Here is a 16,876-nt window from a genome sequence, read left to right as displayed (position 1 = left end):
TATTTGAACAAATAATAAAGGAGAACTTCCCCCGTCTGGCAAAGGAAATAGAATTCCAGGAAATCCAGGAAGCTCAGAGAGTGCCAAAGAAGTTGGACCCAAGAAGGAACACACCAAGGCACATCATAATTACATTAGCCAAGACCAAAATGAAGGAGAGAATCCTAGAAGCAGCAAGGGATAAGGGGACAGTCACCTACAAAGGAGTACCCATCAGACTGTCAGCGGATTTCTCAAAAGAGACCTTACAGGCAAGAAGGGGCTGGAAAGAAGTATTCCAAGTCATGAAATCCAAAGACCTACAGCCAAGATTGCTTTATCCAGCAAAACTTTCATTTAGAATGGAAGGACAGATAAAGTGCTTCTCAGATAAGGTCAAGTTCAAGGAGTTCATCATCACCAAGCCCTTATTATATGAAATGCTAAAGGGACTTATATAAGAAAAAGAAGATGAAAAATATGAACAGTGAAAGGACAGCAAACACACAGTTATTAACAACCACACCTAAAACAAAAGCAAACCAAGAGGACAGCTAGATCAGGAGTGGAACCATAGAAATGAAGAACGCATGGAAGGTTAGCAACAGGGGAATGGGAGGAGAAGAAGGGGGGAGAAGGCACAGAAAATAGCATAGACAGTAGGTAGAAAATAGATAGGGGGGAGGGCGAGAATAGTGGGGGAAATGTAGAATCTAAAGAACTTGAGACACGTGGTTATAAACTAAGGGGGGAGAATGGTGGGGGAGGGAGTGTGCGGGTGGAGGGGAATGAAGGGGGGAATAGAACAACTATAATGGTATAATCAATCAAATATATATTTAAAAAATTAACTCATCTTTCTTGTTCATCTTGTTTCCATTTTCCTTCCCATTCTCCAAACCCCCAGCAACTAAACAAGTATCAAGCATATAAAGACAATACTAACTACATGAATACACGAAAGAATGGGGAGGTGGGGAGTGACCACCTTCACACACAATAAATTAGTACAATCTGTTTTTTATGTTGATATCAAAAATCTACATAATGTGCTTAATTTGTAGTAGATATCTACAGTACAGTCAGCTCAGAATCTCCTTTCCCCTGCCAGGTGGACACCCACTCCCATACAGACAATTTGGGGACTGCCAAAATCTTATAGGACCCACATGATCGGTCCAGTTGGAATCAGAAATGCTACCCCCAATTTCTCCATCCAGGCTGGTTAATTAGCCTTTCCCTTTGTTTAAAAAATTTGAAAGACAATGCCCAGGGAGCAGTGCCAAGTCCAGCTCCGCCAACCATGCTGTCTGACAAAGTCCGAGCATGGGGAGGACAATTTCAAACAGGCGTGTTCCGGCCTGGCGAACGTGACGTGAATGGATATGTGGTGTTGATTTTAATCTTGCTGTCTCTTGGTGTTCTAACCTTTACCTTTCTGGTAATTTGGAATCTCCTAGAAATGCTGACCATTCTCAGAGCTGAACAGCAACTAGGTCAGGCTGAGAACAATATCACCTTGGCCTTTCCCTGAAATAACACCTCCTTTCCTGACCTGATTAAGCAACTGTAGGATATGATAATATCAGCTAGTAGGGGGCCTGGAATACCCAAGGCAGCCCCCTTAAGTAAGTCCCAAGGCAAATCCCCTCTAATGAAATAGCCCCTGAATGTCTATTGTTGGAATAACAGCCCCTCCTTTACCTTGAATAGGGATATATATCTATTAGAATTAGACAGGCAAAGAAATAGAAGCTAGTTAGCTATTAAGCATGGAGAAAACAGTTATTAAGGAGATAGAGTTTATAGTACAGAGAAATATTTTAGACAGAAAGATAGATAGCTAAGTTAGACATTATAAAGGCTTATAATGAATTTCCTAACCTCTGCTCGGTCTAGTGTACCTGTGGCCCGTGACAAACTCTGAGAACTTTAATAAACAATAAGACATTCAAACTGTGTACATAGAGCTATTTCAAATTGTCTGATTAATGGCTCTCCTGGTCAAAATAACTTTCGTTTAACATAACTGACACTATGGGAACTTTTGTACTTTTCCTGGTTACCTTTGTATTGATTTTTTCTGCTTAACTGATCATGTTATGTACCTGTAAATGTTAATCACTACCAGAAATGAAAATATAAAAACCTGCTTGTATTTGCAATAAACGGAACAGTGCTTCACCTGCCTTTGACCTGTGTAGTTGCCTGTTACCCATCGCCGATGCCTGTCCTCACCTCAAAGGACCCCTGGACCCTGCTGCAGCTGGACCGCGGCAGAGCAGTGCAGAAAGACCTAACACTTGGGAATGATCAGCAGTCATGTTCTCCAGCCATACCATGAAAGAAGCTGGGCTGTAAAGGGAATGAAACAGAGAATAAAGCTAATGAACAGAAAACAGACAGAAGAGACAGAAGGGGTCTGGATGGAGTTTGAGTTCTAGTTGCCATGGAGACCCTCCAAATCCTCTTCATAATCTGGATGTTCTACTTACCATTCTATCATATATAACACAGTATCCTTTCCATGACGATTCATCCTTTTGCTTAAACTAGTTCAAGTAGAGAGGACTGACTAATGCAATATTCCTTTAACTCACTGCACAGTAAAGTAATTAAGAGATTCTTAAAGTCAATGCCAGATCTCTGTGCTTTGGGTCCTGGAATAGTAATTTCAAAAGGTACCCAGGTTATTATTCCAGATATTTCACTTTGAGGAATCAATCTATCAGGAATATCCATTATAACTAGGTGTGCAACATGTATTTTAATCTTCACAAGATTGAAAGATTTTATATAAACTTATAAACTTGTAATTACAAAGTGCCATTTTAAAACAGTGCAATAGTTCACATCAAAACACTTTTAAAAGACCTACAAGATAATATCCTCTCAAAGTCAGGCTTTAAGATTCCTAGTGGGATTTAAATCCCTTAATCCTCTCCCCAGCACAAATTATGTTGTAAATCTTGTAACATTACAGATTCAATTAGGTTCGGTTTTTTTTCCCACTGCAAGGATTTGCAAAGCAGCCAAAAATTGGTTTAGTACCTTTTAACCCAAGGCCCTCAAAATTATAAAAGGGTTGAGGGCAAAGACAATTCTTTTGAGAGTTGCTCAAGTGTTAATACAATGTCTAGCTTGATTCCCCGCCCCCTTTGATTTAACCTTAAAAGAGACTGGACTATGTACTCTAGTCTCTGGAGCCGAGATCTACACCAAACACATGCCAGAAAAAAACACAAAAATAAATGTAACCAGGGTATACTTGGGAATAGCCTGCACCCTAAGATTCCTAAAGAGCAAGATGAATGTTTCACATAGAGAATTGACCTATGGCCACTTTAAACCAGTCTTTGGCAGCTCCAGAGCTGAAGCCCTTAATAAGAGTACATATTCCTTAAGGATGGTATACCGGAAACCAGACTGAGGAAAAAATCGGTAGACATCTGGGAAAAGGTATTACCTTTATTAGTGGTTCTTAAATCTTAATTATTTGCACCAGAATCATCTGCAGCTTGCTACACCACAGCTTGATGGATACCACCCCTAGAACTTGATTTAGTAGGTCTGGACTGAGGCCTGAACTTTGTATTTCTAACAAAAACCCAAGGGATGCTAATGCTGCAGGCCCAAGACCGCACTTTAAGAACCATTGGCCTGTATTAAGAGAAATACCAACAAAGATACTCAGACACAAGGCAGACTCTCCACCAAGACTTTGGTGGAGGGGAGGTTAGAGGGAGAAGAGAAATACAGAAACAAAATCTGTGACCATAGTAAGATGACTTCTTACTCATATAGTCAAATCAGCTGGGGTTGGAGGTGAAGTCAACGAAAGGAAAGCCTAGTCCTCAGTCATTCAGGAGGCCTCAGGGAACCTTTTACCATCTTCAAAATGGTAAAGTTTTCCTGGGTGTGGCCATCCAGCCAGCAGATGAAAATGGAAGATCAAGCAAGAAATTTTTACAGGGCAGGCCTGAATTATTACCCTCATATCCTGCTGCTAAGAATTTAGTCATGTGACCTTGCACAGCTGCCGGGGGAGCGGGGAACTGTAATCCCCGGCAGGGTAGCATTATCTAAGCAACCCATCTCAGGGGATATACACTCTCCAGTGAACACCTAAGTCTCTGCCACGAAACCACGTTCTTATTGCAGACTTCCAGCTTTAAGCAAGTATAAATTTGATTTTTTAAAAATGTACAGCTAATTACATAAACATTTTTATTACTAAAAGGAATGGCTGCAACTAAAAGTGACCAAAGGACTTATATAATGACTAAAAAAAGTTACGGGACCCATCCAGGATAAGGCCAAGAGGCCAAGATAGTGTGTTCACAGGAGGAGTCAAGAGGACAAATTGCTGTTTTATAACTCTGTGGGATTCCTCTCTTTTATTAAAATGATTTTTTAGAGATTAAGCAAATTTTAAGTAAAATATAAAGATTTCATAATGTCATATTTATACAGCTTGATAGCCTTTATTTATCATTCTTAAAGCAAACAACCAGTCTACTTTTCCAGAGTGAAAGTTTGCTATTACTAAGTATTATCTTCAACATTTACTGCAACAGGAATGTTCCACACAACAGCAGTACTTTGCTTTTTAGGTTGATTACACTTTAAAAAAATACTTTATTTATTTACTTTTTAGAAGGTAAATGAGGGAGAAGTAAAGGGAGAGAAACATTGCTGTGCAAGAGAAACATCAATCAGTAGCTTCTTGAACAAACTGTGGACCTGGCCCACAACCCAGGCAAGTGCCTTGACTGGGAATCAAACCAGTGACCTCTCAGTCCACAGGCCAGTGCTCAATCCACTAAGCCACACTAGCCAGAGCTAAATTGATTACTCTTAATGTAGTCATATTCATTTGCTTATGTTTGCTGTTAAGTGATATTACTGCCCGTGACATCTCATAATTGATCAAGTTGGAGAGTTAGGCTCTTCACATAACTCTTAGTTAAATCTTTTTTAAGACTCCCCAAGAGCAAATTAACAAACATGTGATACTATTTACTGAAAGGAAAAAAGAAAAACAACAGAAAAAGAAACATCCTTCACGGTCTTTCATTCATTTCATCAATTAGAACACATAAGGCAGCGTCTTTCTCTATAATCTGGTCTTTCCGATGACCTGAATTTTCTCTTTGTTGTTCATTCTGTCCAGTACAATTGTTGCTATCATCAGCATCCATTAGTTCAGCTTTTACTCTCATTCCTGCTTCTGAATGGGGTATATCATCAGGCAAAGAAGCCAAGCAACTTTGAATCATCTCAATGACTCTTTCCAGATGCTTCTGAAATCTCTCAGCTGTTTCAAGGCGTTGACGTTTCTGTACCTCCATCATGACCCTCAGGGTCTCTCTTGCTTGGTGGGGTCGGTATTCATTTATGAGATGATGTACATGTACAAAAAGCAACTTAAGATCTTCTAGCTTCTCTTCTCGTTTTATACTCCCAGGGCTCCTTATCAAAATATCTAAGAGGTCTAAGAAATTAATAAGGATAGACATGTTGAGTTTTCTCAGTTCTTTCTTGTGATCAAACTGCATAGGATGAAGCCGTTCAATGCCCTGACTTTCTAAAGGGCGGATGATAAGATCATCACATTGGAACTGGTTGCCAAACATCATGTAACTGTCTTTTATTGGAGGTGGAGGCTTGGGAGCTAAGCCTTCCTGAATATTTTCATCCGTATACTCCTTGATGTACTGCATTGGAGGTGGTGGAAGGGCACTCACTTGCTGTGGCTCACCCATTGTAGAAGATCAAGAACCTATAGAAACAGACCAAAGATTTAGAGTGCTTCTACAAAACAAACCTGTCACAGTGCACGCCTAGAGACAGAACATTTTCCTTTTTTCACCCTAGCAGTTTGGGGCCCAACAGAAAATAATCTCCTTAGTTTCTAAAACTAACATTTACAACAGGGAAAGGCTGCCATCCTACTCCAATTATCCAAATACCTTCCTTCTCTACTTGATACTTTCGCTAGCATAAAAAAATACGCTGTAGCATGTTTTTCACCTATAAAGAAAATCTAGATTCCACTCCTCACCAGTTATGCCCTATTTCTCTACTCCTTTCTATAGCCAAACTATCCATGCTGTCTCCCTATCGCATGTACACCTTTTGTTTTATATTATAGACTGATTTCCAAAAGCAAACACTTAAAACTCTAATAAACACTATGACAAAAATTAACATTGTTATATTCCAGACAGCTGGTATCATCTGAGCTGTTTTGATAAAATGATGATCCAATTTCGCACCATTTTTTTCTGCAAGGTACTCTACTAGTTTTCTACTTCTGCTACAGAAATTTCAAACACAAATGTATCTTTTATGGCCACAATAACATCTATTTCATCATAAAATGATAAGATTCCCTTCCAAATGCTCGTTGAGACTGATCTTATTAGATTTTCAAGATATAAACCACCATTCAACATCAAAGATGGCAAATAATAGGAGGCAGTTTTATACATGAAATTTGTGAAGTTCTAAGAACAGCTCTTGGATATCCCTGAGTTTCCACCAAGCCACAGCGGTAGAGAATCAATGAGGCAGTGGGCATAGGCATCATGAGTTACTATAACTATACCAGCCCCCAATTCACTGCTTTACTAGCTTTCTGCATATTCATTTTTGTTATTACCCAACCTGGCTTCAACCTCCTAACCCCACAAAAACTGCTCAAGGTCATCAGCAATCACCACATGATCATCCATTGGGTATTTTTCTATGGTGTTGTTTACTCAGCCTATCAGCAGCATTTTCTTCAACATATTCCCCTCCCCACCCAGGTTTTGAGAGCCCACATTTGTTTTCCTCCTACCTCACTAATCACTCTCCCAGTCTCCAGTACTGCCCTTCTCCTTTCTCCAAAGTTTAATGTTGGTGTGGATAATGGGAACGTGTTACTGAGATAAGGAAGATCAGAAATAGGGAGGAATAGGCTATACCCTATTTCATAAGGGTATAAACAGAAGATAAAAGCAAATCAATTTTTTAAGTTTGAAGTTTGAACACCCTATGAGACATAGGGCATCCCAGAAAACTGCCCTGGAACCTCTTGTCTCTAAATTAGGGATTCACAAACTTGAAAAGGCAAGCAACATAAAGACTGAAGCACTATGGGGCAGGGATTAGAGTGAACTAAGCACACACATGCCAGATCTCAAAATTTCTAGACATAGCATTCCTGTAGGAATGAAGATGAACTGTTTCTCAGTTTCTTCAATTTTTCGAGAGAGGGCCCAAACTCAGATTTTTATGTGACATCTCTCAATTTTTAAACACTGCGAATTAATTCCAGAAATTGTCAAAAAGAACTTATCTGCAGCAATCTTGCCGGCCACTCCTTTTAGACTTGTGCTTTAAATTCTTCCTTGGGTGATCGCGGACAATTCCATAGCTTTTAATACCATTTCTACCTGTGGTTTTCAACCAGGGTCAATTTTACCCACCAAGGAGACACATGGCAAGTTCTGGAGACATTTTTAATTGTCACAATTGAAGGGGCACTAGTGGCATCTAATGGGTAGATGCTGGGGACGCTGCTGAACACTTACAGTGCACAGGACAGCCCTCCACAACAAAGAATTATCCAGCTCAAAATGCCAATATATTCTGTCAAAGTAGAAAAACCCTGGTCTATGTTTATGACTCTTTACACCTCCAGTCCAGGCCTCTGAGCCCCTTCTGGAAGTCTCATAAAGTGTTCAAAGTTTTTTTTAAAAAAACTGATTTCATTCCCTAGATGCACGTAAAAGCCTAAACCTATTCCTCCCAGTTTCTAATCTTTCCTATATCACTAATATGTCCCCATTACCTACCTAGGATTCAATCCAGAAACCTAAAGCTTATCTTAATCAACCTCCTCTCCTCCCCATCACTGTCAAATTTATGAAGTTCTATTGATTCCACACCTTCACTACCTCAAATTCATCAAGGGTGACCAAGTCACTATTCCTTCTTGCTGAAATACAATTGCTTCTCCAAAAATCTTTTTGCTTTCACTACTATTCTATATCATGGCCAGCATAATTCTTACACCACATCCCTTCTCCCTTATAAATTCTAGCAATATTGCCTTCAAACTAGTATTCTTACTCAATCCTTTAACAGCTTCTTCTGCCTTTGGGTCTTCCTGCTTCAGGCACTAGCTTAAAATGTCACCTCTAAAAAGAGAACGTCTCTGATTATTCACCAAAAGCAGATTGTGCCTTCCGGCATTTATTGTCTGCACCAGTATTTGTTCCGCCTTCCCACCCAGACAACAAGCTGGATGAGAGAAAAATTTGGACTATATAGTTCTCACTGTGTCCACAACCATGCACACAGGAGCTTCATAAATATTTGTTGAGCTCCAAATCAATGAGAATCTGGAAGTACGTACAAAAATCCTCGTATACTCCCTCATAATGTTTGTTCACTCCTTCATAAATCTGTTGTTAATATATGACAATGAGTATCCAGGGATGATCATGATGATGGATAGTATTTGAGGGTATACTATATGCCAGACACTATTCTGAATACTCTTCTCATGGTTGTAAGAAATCTGAGAAAAGAAAGGTGCTCTTTCCATTTTAGAGATGAGACAACTCAGACTCAAAAAGGTTGAGCTGCTTGTGTGGTCACAGAGCAAGTTGTAGAGGAAGGATCCAGAGTGGGAACATCTCAAACATCTAAACTAGGAACACTGCCTCCATCCTAGTGCTGCTTTCAATCTATCAAGGAAATAACTACAAATTTTAAGACTACTGCAAAAAAAAAAACAATAGATCTGACTACCAAAAATAAATTTAACAAAACAAATTGGTGGTTACCAGAGAGGAAGGAGGGTGGGGAAGAACAAAGAGTGTAGTGTAAAGGGTCAAATACATACACTAGACAGTGATGGTCACACAATGGAGTATACAGAGATCATATTATACAGATGTATACCTAAAACTTTCATAATATTCTTACTAACCAATGTCACCCCAATAAATTTAATAAAAACAAATAGGAAAGTACATCAAAAGCAAAATTAACAGGAACCCCATTTTTCGGGGGTAAAAATGCTTGCAAGCTAACACAGGGCAAACACTAGAAATTTTATTTTGATTTTCTAAAAGCATTCTCTGATTCCATCCCCATTAGAAGGAAAGCACTATGACTTCAGGAATTGCCTGTCTTGTTCAGAACTCTACCCCCAGCACCCCAAACAACCCCTAAAAGGTGCTAGATCTTCTGGGAAAGTCCAATGAATGAGTCTTTTCAAAACTTACATTAAAATAGAAAATAGGCAAAAGATGGCAAGGAAAATGCAAACACTAAATAAAGGTGGAAAGATAAGCTAACGCATTTCTGCCTTAGCAGAGGTCACACTCTCCTCCCTCTCCATTTCTTCAGAGTGGTCACCCCAATTTTAGAAGCAGGCTTTTAGCAATTCCCCTCCTTCAGGGAAGCCTTCTGGGGTGGAGTCCCCCACTCAACTCAACCCTCACAGAAGCCACCATCTCGACCACCACTTAACCTCCTTAGGTGGTAGGCCAATCCACCCTAGAGAATATGGGAAATTCTCGTACACAACTGATAGAAAAGGAAACAAATACGTATTTGGGATTTAATTCGGCAGTATCAAAAATGTTAATGCTGATATTCTTTCAACAGTTCTATTTCTAGAAATTTATCCTATAAAAATGTTGGTAGAAGTACACACACACAAACACAATGTGCATACAATACAATACAGCCATTAAAGAAAAAGAGGTGAAAGTGCATGGGGTGGGGGATTCTAAGTATGCGGATTGTTCCACTTACAAGCTTATGACAGCTGCAAAGTTAGAATCAGCTTTCAAAAACTGTTTAACGCAAATTCAGACATAGAAACGTAGTATGAGCAGTACTAACACAACGAACGTTCCGTTCTCTTCACCCAAATTCTCCAAATGCGAACATCTTCCCTCATTTGCCTGACTGGCCTCTCATCTCTTTACTCCCGAACACTGCAGTGCCCATCCCCCAAACAGGAATGTTCTCTGATTTACGCCGTAATTACAACAACCAGAGACTTCAGAACACGGGGACAGCCTAGGTTTCACCCACTCGAGCCGTTTTTGGTTCTGAGTCCTGTCTGGCGCTTCTCGGCACCATGCCCGCCCCTTCCTCTAATGAAGACGCCCTTTTCCAAAGGCCACCGGGTGACAGGTACCACTGTCTTATGCCCTCGCCTAGTCTCCGTAACAATTCCGAGTTGGGCACTGTCCCGGATTCCGCGTCAGAGATAAGGATCCCGGGTCTCAGCGAGGGCAGGTTCTGGCCCGAGACCCAAAGGTCGGTGAGCGGTCGGGGGCAGGAAGTCCCAGCCTCGGTCCTCTCGGCCGCACGGGGCCAGCTCCCCGAACTCTGGCCACTGCCAAGCGTCCGACTGGGCGAAAGGAACTCGACGCAGCGGAGAGGTCACGCTGACTCCTCTGTCACTTCTCTGGGCTGAACTTTTCAAGGCCGTGTCGGTCTTCGGGAAACCCAGCGCCAGGCGTCGCGGCGCGTGGCCCGGGCCTCACCCCGGACACTTCGCTCTCTTTGTCCGCTGTCACCGAGGCTGCTACGACGTAGTTTTAAAGCCTCTCCGGAGGAACCTCGGACGATTAGGCGTGGGGTCCACCCCCCTCCCCCGCCCCCATCAGCCAGCGATTCCAGGGCTGCTCCCTGAGGAGGGCAGGCAGGGACGGTGACTCCCAAGGCCACACGGCTCGGGAAACCAGGTGCCCCCGCCTCCAGTCCGGCTGGGCCTCCACACCCGGAGCCCGCCGGCTGTCCAGCCGGGACTCCACGGCCGGCGGGGAGGCCGCGCGCGGGGACACGGGAATGGGAGGCCAGCGAGCGGACTCCCCGCCAGGCCTCCCTCCTTCCCATTGCGCCCAGAGGACGCAGCGGGGTCCGGAAAGGGAAAACCTCACAGAACTGAGCTCCAAAGCGTCGCCACCCACTCACCTCAGCCCTGGGTTTACTCTAGTAGCCGCCTTCCCCACCTCAGGCGAATCCGACTTCCGGCGTCCTCCATCGGAAAGAGCCAATGCTGCTGTGTCTTTATTGGCTGGAAGAGCTGTCATTTAACCGAGACTCAGTCCCACTTGAGACCGCTGGCTCGCTATTGCGCCTGCGCATACTTTTCTTCCCCAGCCCAGGGGCTAGAAAGTGCTGGTTGAGTTAAAGTGGGGTTGTAACTCAACTTTCTGTTAATAATACCACAATAGAAACCCTGGCTGGTGTAGCTCAGTGGATTGAGCACAAGCCTACGAACCAGAGAATCGTGGTTCAATTCCCAGTCATGGCACATGCCTTGGTTGCAGGCCAGTTCCCTGCAGACCAGTTCCCAGCACGGGAAGCACAAAAGGCAGCCATACATTGATGTTTCTCTCCCTCTCCCCTTCTCCTCTAAAGATAAATAAATAAAATCTTAAAAAAAAAAAAACCTACAATAGCAGCTGGTAGCTCTGCCTTCTTTTCTAACACTTAAAATTAAACAAGGCATCTATCATACATAAAAGAAAATAAAGATAGACATTTTTTAAATTATGTCCACTAACCCTACTGTCAAAAAAATTTTTTAAATGAGATTGGATTCCACATACTATTTAAATATTTTTTAATCTGGAAGTACTTGTGACCGAGACTTGGAATGAATAATATATTCTCAATTTCCATTTCTTCACCATCTATTTACTTCTATTTTTATCTAGAAATTCAAAGATACCTGTTCTGTTTCCAGGCAACAAGCAAATTAAAAAATAAATTAGACTTAAAGTTTTCTTTTGAAGGCTATTTCATTAGAAGTGTCATAAACTTGTAAACTCATGGAAAACTTACAAGAACATGTTGCAAAAGATTGTTATTCTGATTAAAGTTTCAACTTTACCTCTTTAAAACAAGATTCTTTGGTTTCATTTTTAAACTTCTTAGGGAGCCTTCCAAACGTCAGCAAAAGTTTCTGCCACTAGTTTAATGCCAACAGGAGTGCCCAGTATGGGATTCAATAAAAGGAGAAAGGATTGAGGTTAACAGTTTACAAAGGTGGGAGACACAGGCCCTGCTGGAAAGAAAGTGTGCTCCCCAGACTCAAAGGGTACTCCACTGTTTTTAGAGAAAGTTCCTACCTTAGTCCCTGATTGGTCCATATCTATGCAAATGAGGAATCCAAATTTGCATAGTCTGGTTCAAGTAGCACTATCCTGATTGGTCAGGGATGCGTGTTCTGATTGGTTGTTATGTCTGGTCACTAAAGATGCAAATAAAGATATAGCTGTGCCATTCCCATTGGACAGGGTAGGTCTCAGATGGTTGGTGTAGAGACTACACCTGGAACTCCTTTATAAAAGTTGACTGACAGTCCGAAACACGGTGCTAGACAGGATTAGTTCAGTCTATGGCTTTTCCCTGAAACACGGAGTACCATGAGAGGACTTTGTCAGCAATGACTACTAGACTCTGGTTATGAATTTGTGTCCAGTTAACCATGAGGAGTCCTTCTGAGCATGTATTTCCTTCTCAGGGGTTTCATATAAACATATAAAAAAACTAGAGAGAGTAGTGTACTCATCACCCATCTACAACAATTGTCTACCTGTAGATATTATTTCATTTCAACATGCATCTCTAAAAGACAAGAACTTTTATTTTTTCACATATCCACAGAACTCATTTTAAAATAAATTTTAAATTATTTAATATCATCAAAATCAAGTCAGTATTTGGATACTAATCACCTCAGAATCCAATAAATTCCTTCTCTTTGTGACTGGCTGATGTGTACTTTTTAAAAAAAGATTTTCCTTATTTTTAGAGAGAGGGGAAGGAGAGGGAGAGAAACATCTCACATGCCCCTCACTGGGGACCTGGCCTACAACCCAGACATGTGCCCTGACTGGGAATTGAACCGGCAACCCTTTGCTTTGCAGGCCTGCACTCAGTCCACTGAGCAATACCAGCCAGAGCTGATATGTCCTTTAATTATGCTTTAATCTATAGGTTGCTTCCCCACCCCAATTTTCCCCCCATATCAGCTTATTTGTTGAAGAAATCCATTCATTTTTGAGCATATTCAATCAGGCTTTTCTCCCTGCCACTGAGACCAAGATGACCCACACGTGTGACCTCAAATGGTCATTTTTAGTCCTTATTTTACTCCACTCTCAGCAGCATTTGGCACATGTGATTATTTGTTTTGACTAAGTTCTCACTTCTTAGAATATCATCCAGGTGATAATGGCCAGGTGGTATCCAGGCCCCGGCAACACCCACTTTGTACTCAGACCTCCTATCTAACAGTATTACACATCTTTACTCAATTGCAAAGGCTCAGATCTAAAGATTCCTTTTTTATTACTCTTTCTCCCATATGCCACCAAAGCTACCATATTGGCTTCTTGTATTAGTTCTATTTAGAGGTAAGTAAAAGTACCACATACAGTATAACTAATTCTTACCATCCCCACTGCGATGATCCTAGCCCATGACCTGGACTTCTGAAATAGCTTCCTAAATGTCTTCTTTGCTTCCAGTTTTGTCCTTGGCTTACTTATCACACTGTCTTAAAATATAAGACAGATCTGACCACTTCCCTACTCAAAATTCTTCAAGGTATTCATTCTATCACATTCACACAAAAAAATCAAATGCTCTTACGATGGCCCATATAAAGCCCTACAAAATCTAGTCCTGGGCTTTTTCTCCAATCATATTTCCTACCATATTTTTCCCTTGCTCACTCTTCTCCAGCCACAGGCTTTATTTCCACCACCCCCCCTCAAAATTGCCAAGCATACTCCTAACTCAGGCCACTGTATGTGCCTGGAACTCCCCACAGATATCACAGGCCTCGCTTCTTCACTTCGTTCAGGTCTTCAGTCAAATGCAGCCTTTTCAAAGACGTCTTCCCTGAATACTCTCTATATGAGATAGCACATCCCCAGTCATTCTCTTGGGGGATGGCCCACCCCCCTTATTATACATTATCCTTCCTTCACAGAACTGATCATCCTTTGATGGCATGTCATGTCATGCATTTATTTATTTATTTTTAGTCTTTCTTCCCCATGAAAATAGTGTTCATGAGTGTAGGGCCTTTCTCTCATTCACTGCTACAAGTTTAGCGCTTAGAACAGTGCCTGAAATTAGCAAGTACTGAATGCACATTTACGGAATACGTTAACATGAAAATAAATGATCATTTCCAAATTAATTCACAGTGTGACATTGATGGATACATCAGTCTATTTAGCCAGAGTCCCACTGTGTGCAACTATTTTCCTTTTAATTTTCATTATTATTAATATACTGAATAAGCATCCTGGTACATACAGAATGGGGCAAAAGTAGGTTTACAGTTGTTCATATGGAAAATAATACAATAATTAATAAACAACAATGCAAGAGTAAACTCTGTGTTTCACGTACTCAAAACTATGCACCCGTGTTTGCCCCACCTTGTATGTGTTTGTGCACATGTCTATCTTTTTTCCTTGAGGTAAATTTCTGGAAATAGAAGTACTGGACCCAGAGGGATAGTGTCTTATAGTTAGTGGGCAGATCAAGGCTTCAATCTAGGACTCTTACCTTTCAGCCTAATGTTCTTCACAGTGAACCACAAATGGATAATGATATGAAATTCCTTTCATGAGAGGGACTGGTGAAAATATGGCACGTAATAACCTTTATTTGCACAATTGTATTACCAGAATCTGAACGGAAGGTTTATCTCTTAAAGATGTCTTGCATAGCTTAACAAGGAATATACCCATTCAATGAATCTTAATCATGGGTCTGCTGTGCCAGGCACTGTTCTAGAAGGTAAAAAAGACAGACAAAGCCTTGCATGCTAATGCAGATACACAGACAACATTCAAACAAATAAGAATTTCAGATAGTCATAAGGGACTCTGGGGCGGAAATACGAAAATAATTCAACAGTTACAGGGGATGAGGATAGCTACTTTATAAAGCATGAACAGCATACTCTGTTCACAGAAGGTGAGTTTGGAGCTAAGACATGAGTACAAAAAGGAGTCAACCATGCAAAGACCGGGGAGACAGCAAAGAGCCCCAGGCAAAGAGCCCGAGGCTGCCATGATCTTCCTGAGTTAGAGGCAGGAAGAGTGCCTGTGTGCAAAGGGAAAGTGAGAGGAGGTGAGAGAAAGGAAACGGGCAGGGAGGGGTACGTGGTGATGGGCATCTTGCCTGTTTTAGGAGCTTGAAAGAAATATAAGAAACAGTATAAGAAACATCATTATTTATCATTTGAGCCTAAGTGGCAAGAATAAATATTCACACTTTTCCTCCACCCTCTTGATTTATTTTAAGGTTACGTTTATTGTGGTATAATTTATGTATGGTAAAATTAACTTCAGGTGTACAGTTCTACGGATTTTGATGAATATGTACTGCCTTATAACCACCACCACCAGAATTAAGATACAGAATATCTCCATCACCCCCAAGCAATTCCTTTTCTGTTCCCTCTACATTCCTTTTCCTCCCTTAATTAAACCCCAGTCCCTAGTAACCACCAGTCCCTGGGGACCTGATTGCTGTTTATATGGTTTTGCCTTTTCCAGAATGTCATGTAAATAAAATCAGACAGTATACAGACGTTCTTGTCTGGCTTCTTTCTTTCACTTAGTATGAAAGTTTGAGGTCCAGCAGTGTTGTTGCATGTATCAATGATTCGTTCCTACTTACAGGTGAGGAGTACTCTGTTGATGTAATTCCATTCATTCACTCACCAGCTGATGGACATCTGGGCTATTCTCAGTCCTATAAACATCCACATAGGAATGGAATTGCTGGGCTTTGTAATAGTTATATGTTTAACTATACAGGAAAGCATCAAGAGTCTTTCTAAAGAGGCTGTATCAATGTTTTATTTCTACCAGCACACTATGAGAGTTGGCGATTGCTCTGAATCCTCGTCTGCACTTAGTAGTTTCCTTTTTATTCTTACTTATTGCAATTCTAATAGTTGTATAGTTATTTTAATTTACATTTCCCCAGTATTGAGTATCTTTTGTATACCTAGTTGCCATGTGTACCTTTTCTCTGGTGAACTTTCTGTTCAAATCTTTTGCCCATTTGTATTTGGCTTGTTTATTTTCTTAGTATTGAGTTGTAAAAGGGCATGCCTGTGAATACACACACACAATAGATACGTGCTAAATCAGATACATATTTTGTAAGTATTTTCTCTCAATCTGTGGCTAATCTTTTCATTTTTAAAGATTTTATTTATTTATCTTTAGAGGAGAAGGGAAGGAGAGAGGAAGAGAAATATCAATGTATGGTTGCCTGTCATGCGTCCCCCGCTGGGAACTGGCCTGCAATCCAGGCATGTGCCCTGACAGGGAATCGAACCGCGATTGTGTGGTTCGCAGGCCCCCACTCAACCCACTGAGCTACACCAGCCAGGGATCTTTTCATTTCCTTAACAGCAACGTTCAAACAGCAGCAGTTTTTAGTTTGGATAAAGTCCTATTCATTTTTATGGCGTTTACATTTTTGTGTCCTAGCCAAAAAAATCTTTACCTAACACAAGGTCACAAAGATTTCCCCTTGTGTTTCTCCAGGAAGTTTTATAATTTTGCATTTTACATTTGGGTTAATTTTTATATACCTTGTATAAGATGAGTTGAGATTCCTCCTCTTCTTTTTTTTTTTTTTTTTTGATGTGGGAGTCCAATTGTTCCAGCACCATTTACATAGATTTTAATTTTGTTGGTCTTACCACCTTTGTCATTCGTAGATAGGTTCATAAATGACATCTCTGAGCTCTTATTAGTCAATTACATCATACTGCCACTTGTTTATCAGCCCAGGCAGAAAAAATGAAAATGAGCAAATTAAATTT

The 16,876-nt window shown here is 40.9% G+C and overlaps 1 protein-coding gene across 3 annotated transcripts; it reads right to left on the bottom strand.

Moving 5' to 3' along the window:
* Window positions 1–5,034: 5,034 nt before the first annotated feature.
* On the bottom strand, window positions 5,035–11,063 carry MED7 (mediator complex subunit 7). 3 transcript variants are annotated; one of them, XM_037044818.1, is made up of 2 exons: window positions 10,972–11,063; window positions 5,035–5,761 (listed from the first exon to the last, which is right to left on the bottom strand). In XM_037044818.1, the coding sequence occupies exon 2, from the start codon at window positions 5,742–5,744 to the stop codon at window positions 5,043–5,045; it is 702 nt and encodes a 233-aa protein (XP_036900713.1). In that variant the 5' UTR covers window positions 5,745–5,761; window positions 10,972–11,063; the 3' UTR covers window positions 5,035–5,042. The 3 variants fall into 3 exon arrangements, with proteins under 3 accessions (XP_036900713.1, XP_036900714.1, XP_036900715.1); XM_037044819.1 differs by lacking the exon at window positions 10,972–11,063 and adding an exon at window positions 10,542–10,912; XM_037044820.1 differs by lacking the exon at window positions 10,972–11,063 and adding an exon at window positions 6,824–6,933.
* Window positions 11,064–16,876: the final 5,813 nt, after the last annotated feature.

This window comes from Sturnira hondurensis, unplaced genomic scaffold (genome assembly GCF_014824575.4).
Source record: "Sturnira hondurensis isolate 20B ecotype Veracruz unplaced genomic scaffold, ASM1482457v3 Scaffold0004152, whole genome shotgun sequence".
In the NCBI taxonomy this organism is placed as follows: Eukaryota; Metazoa; Chordata; class Mammalia; order Chiroptera; family Phyllostomidae; genus Sturnira; species Sturnira hondurensis.
The sequence above is the reverse complement of the archived record's forward strand: the minus strand, read 5'-3'. Positions and strand labels throughout refer to the sequence as shown.

Excerpts from the sequence above, each read along its gene's own strand:
- MED7 (XM_037044818.1), bottom strand. The coding sequence starts at position 5,744 with ATGGGTGAGCCACAGCAAGTGAGTGCCCTTCCACCACCTCCAATGCAG.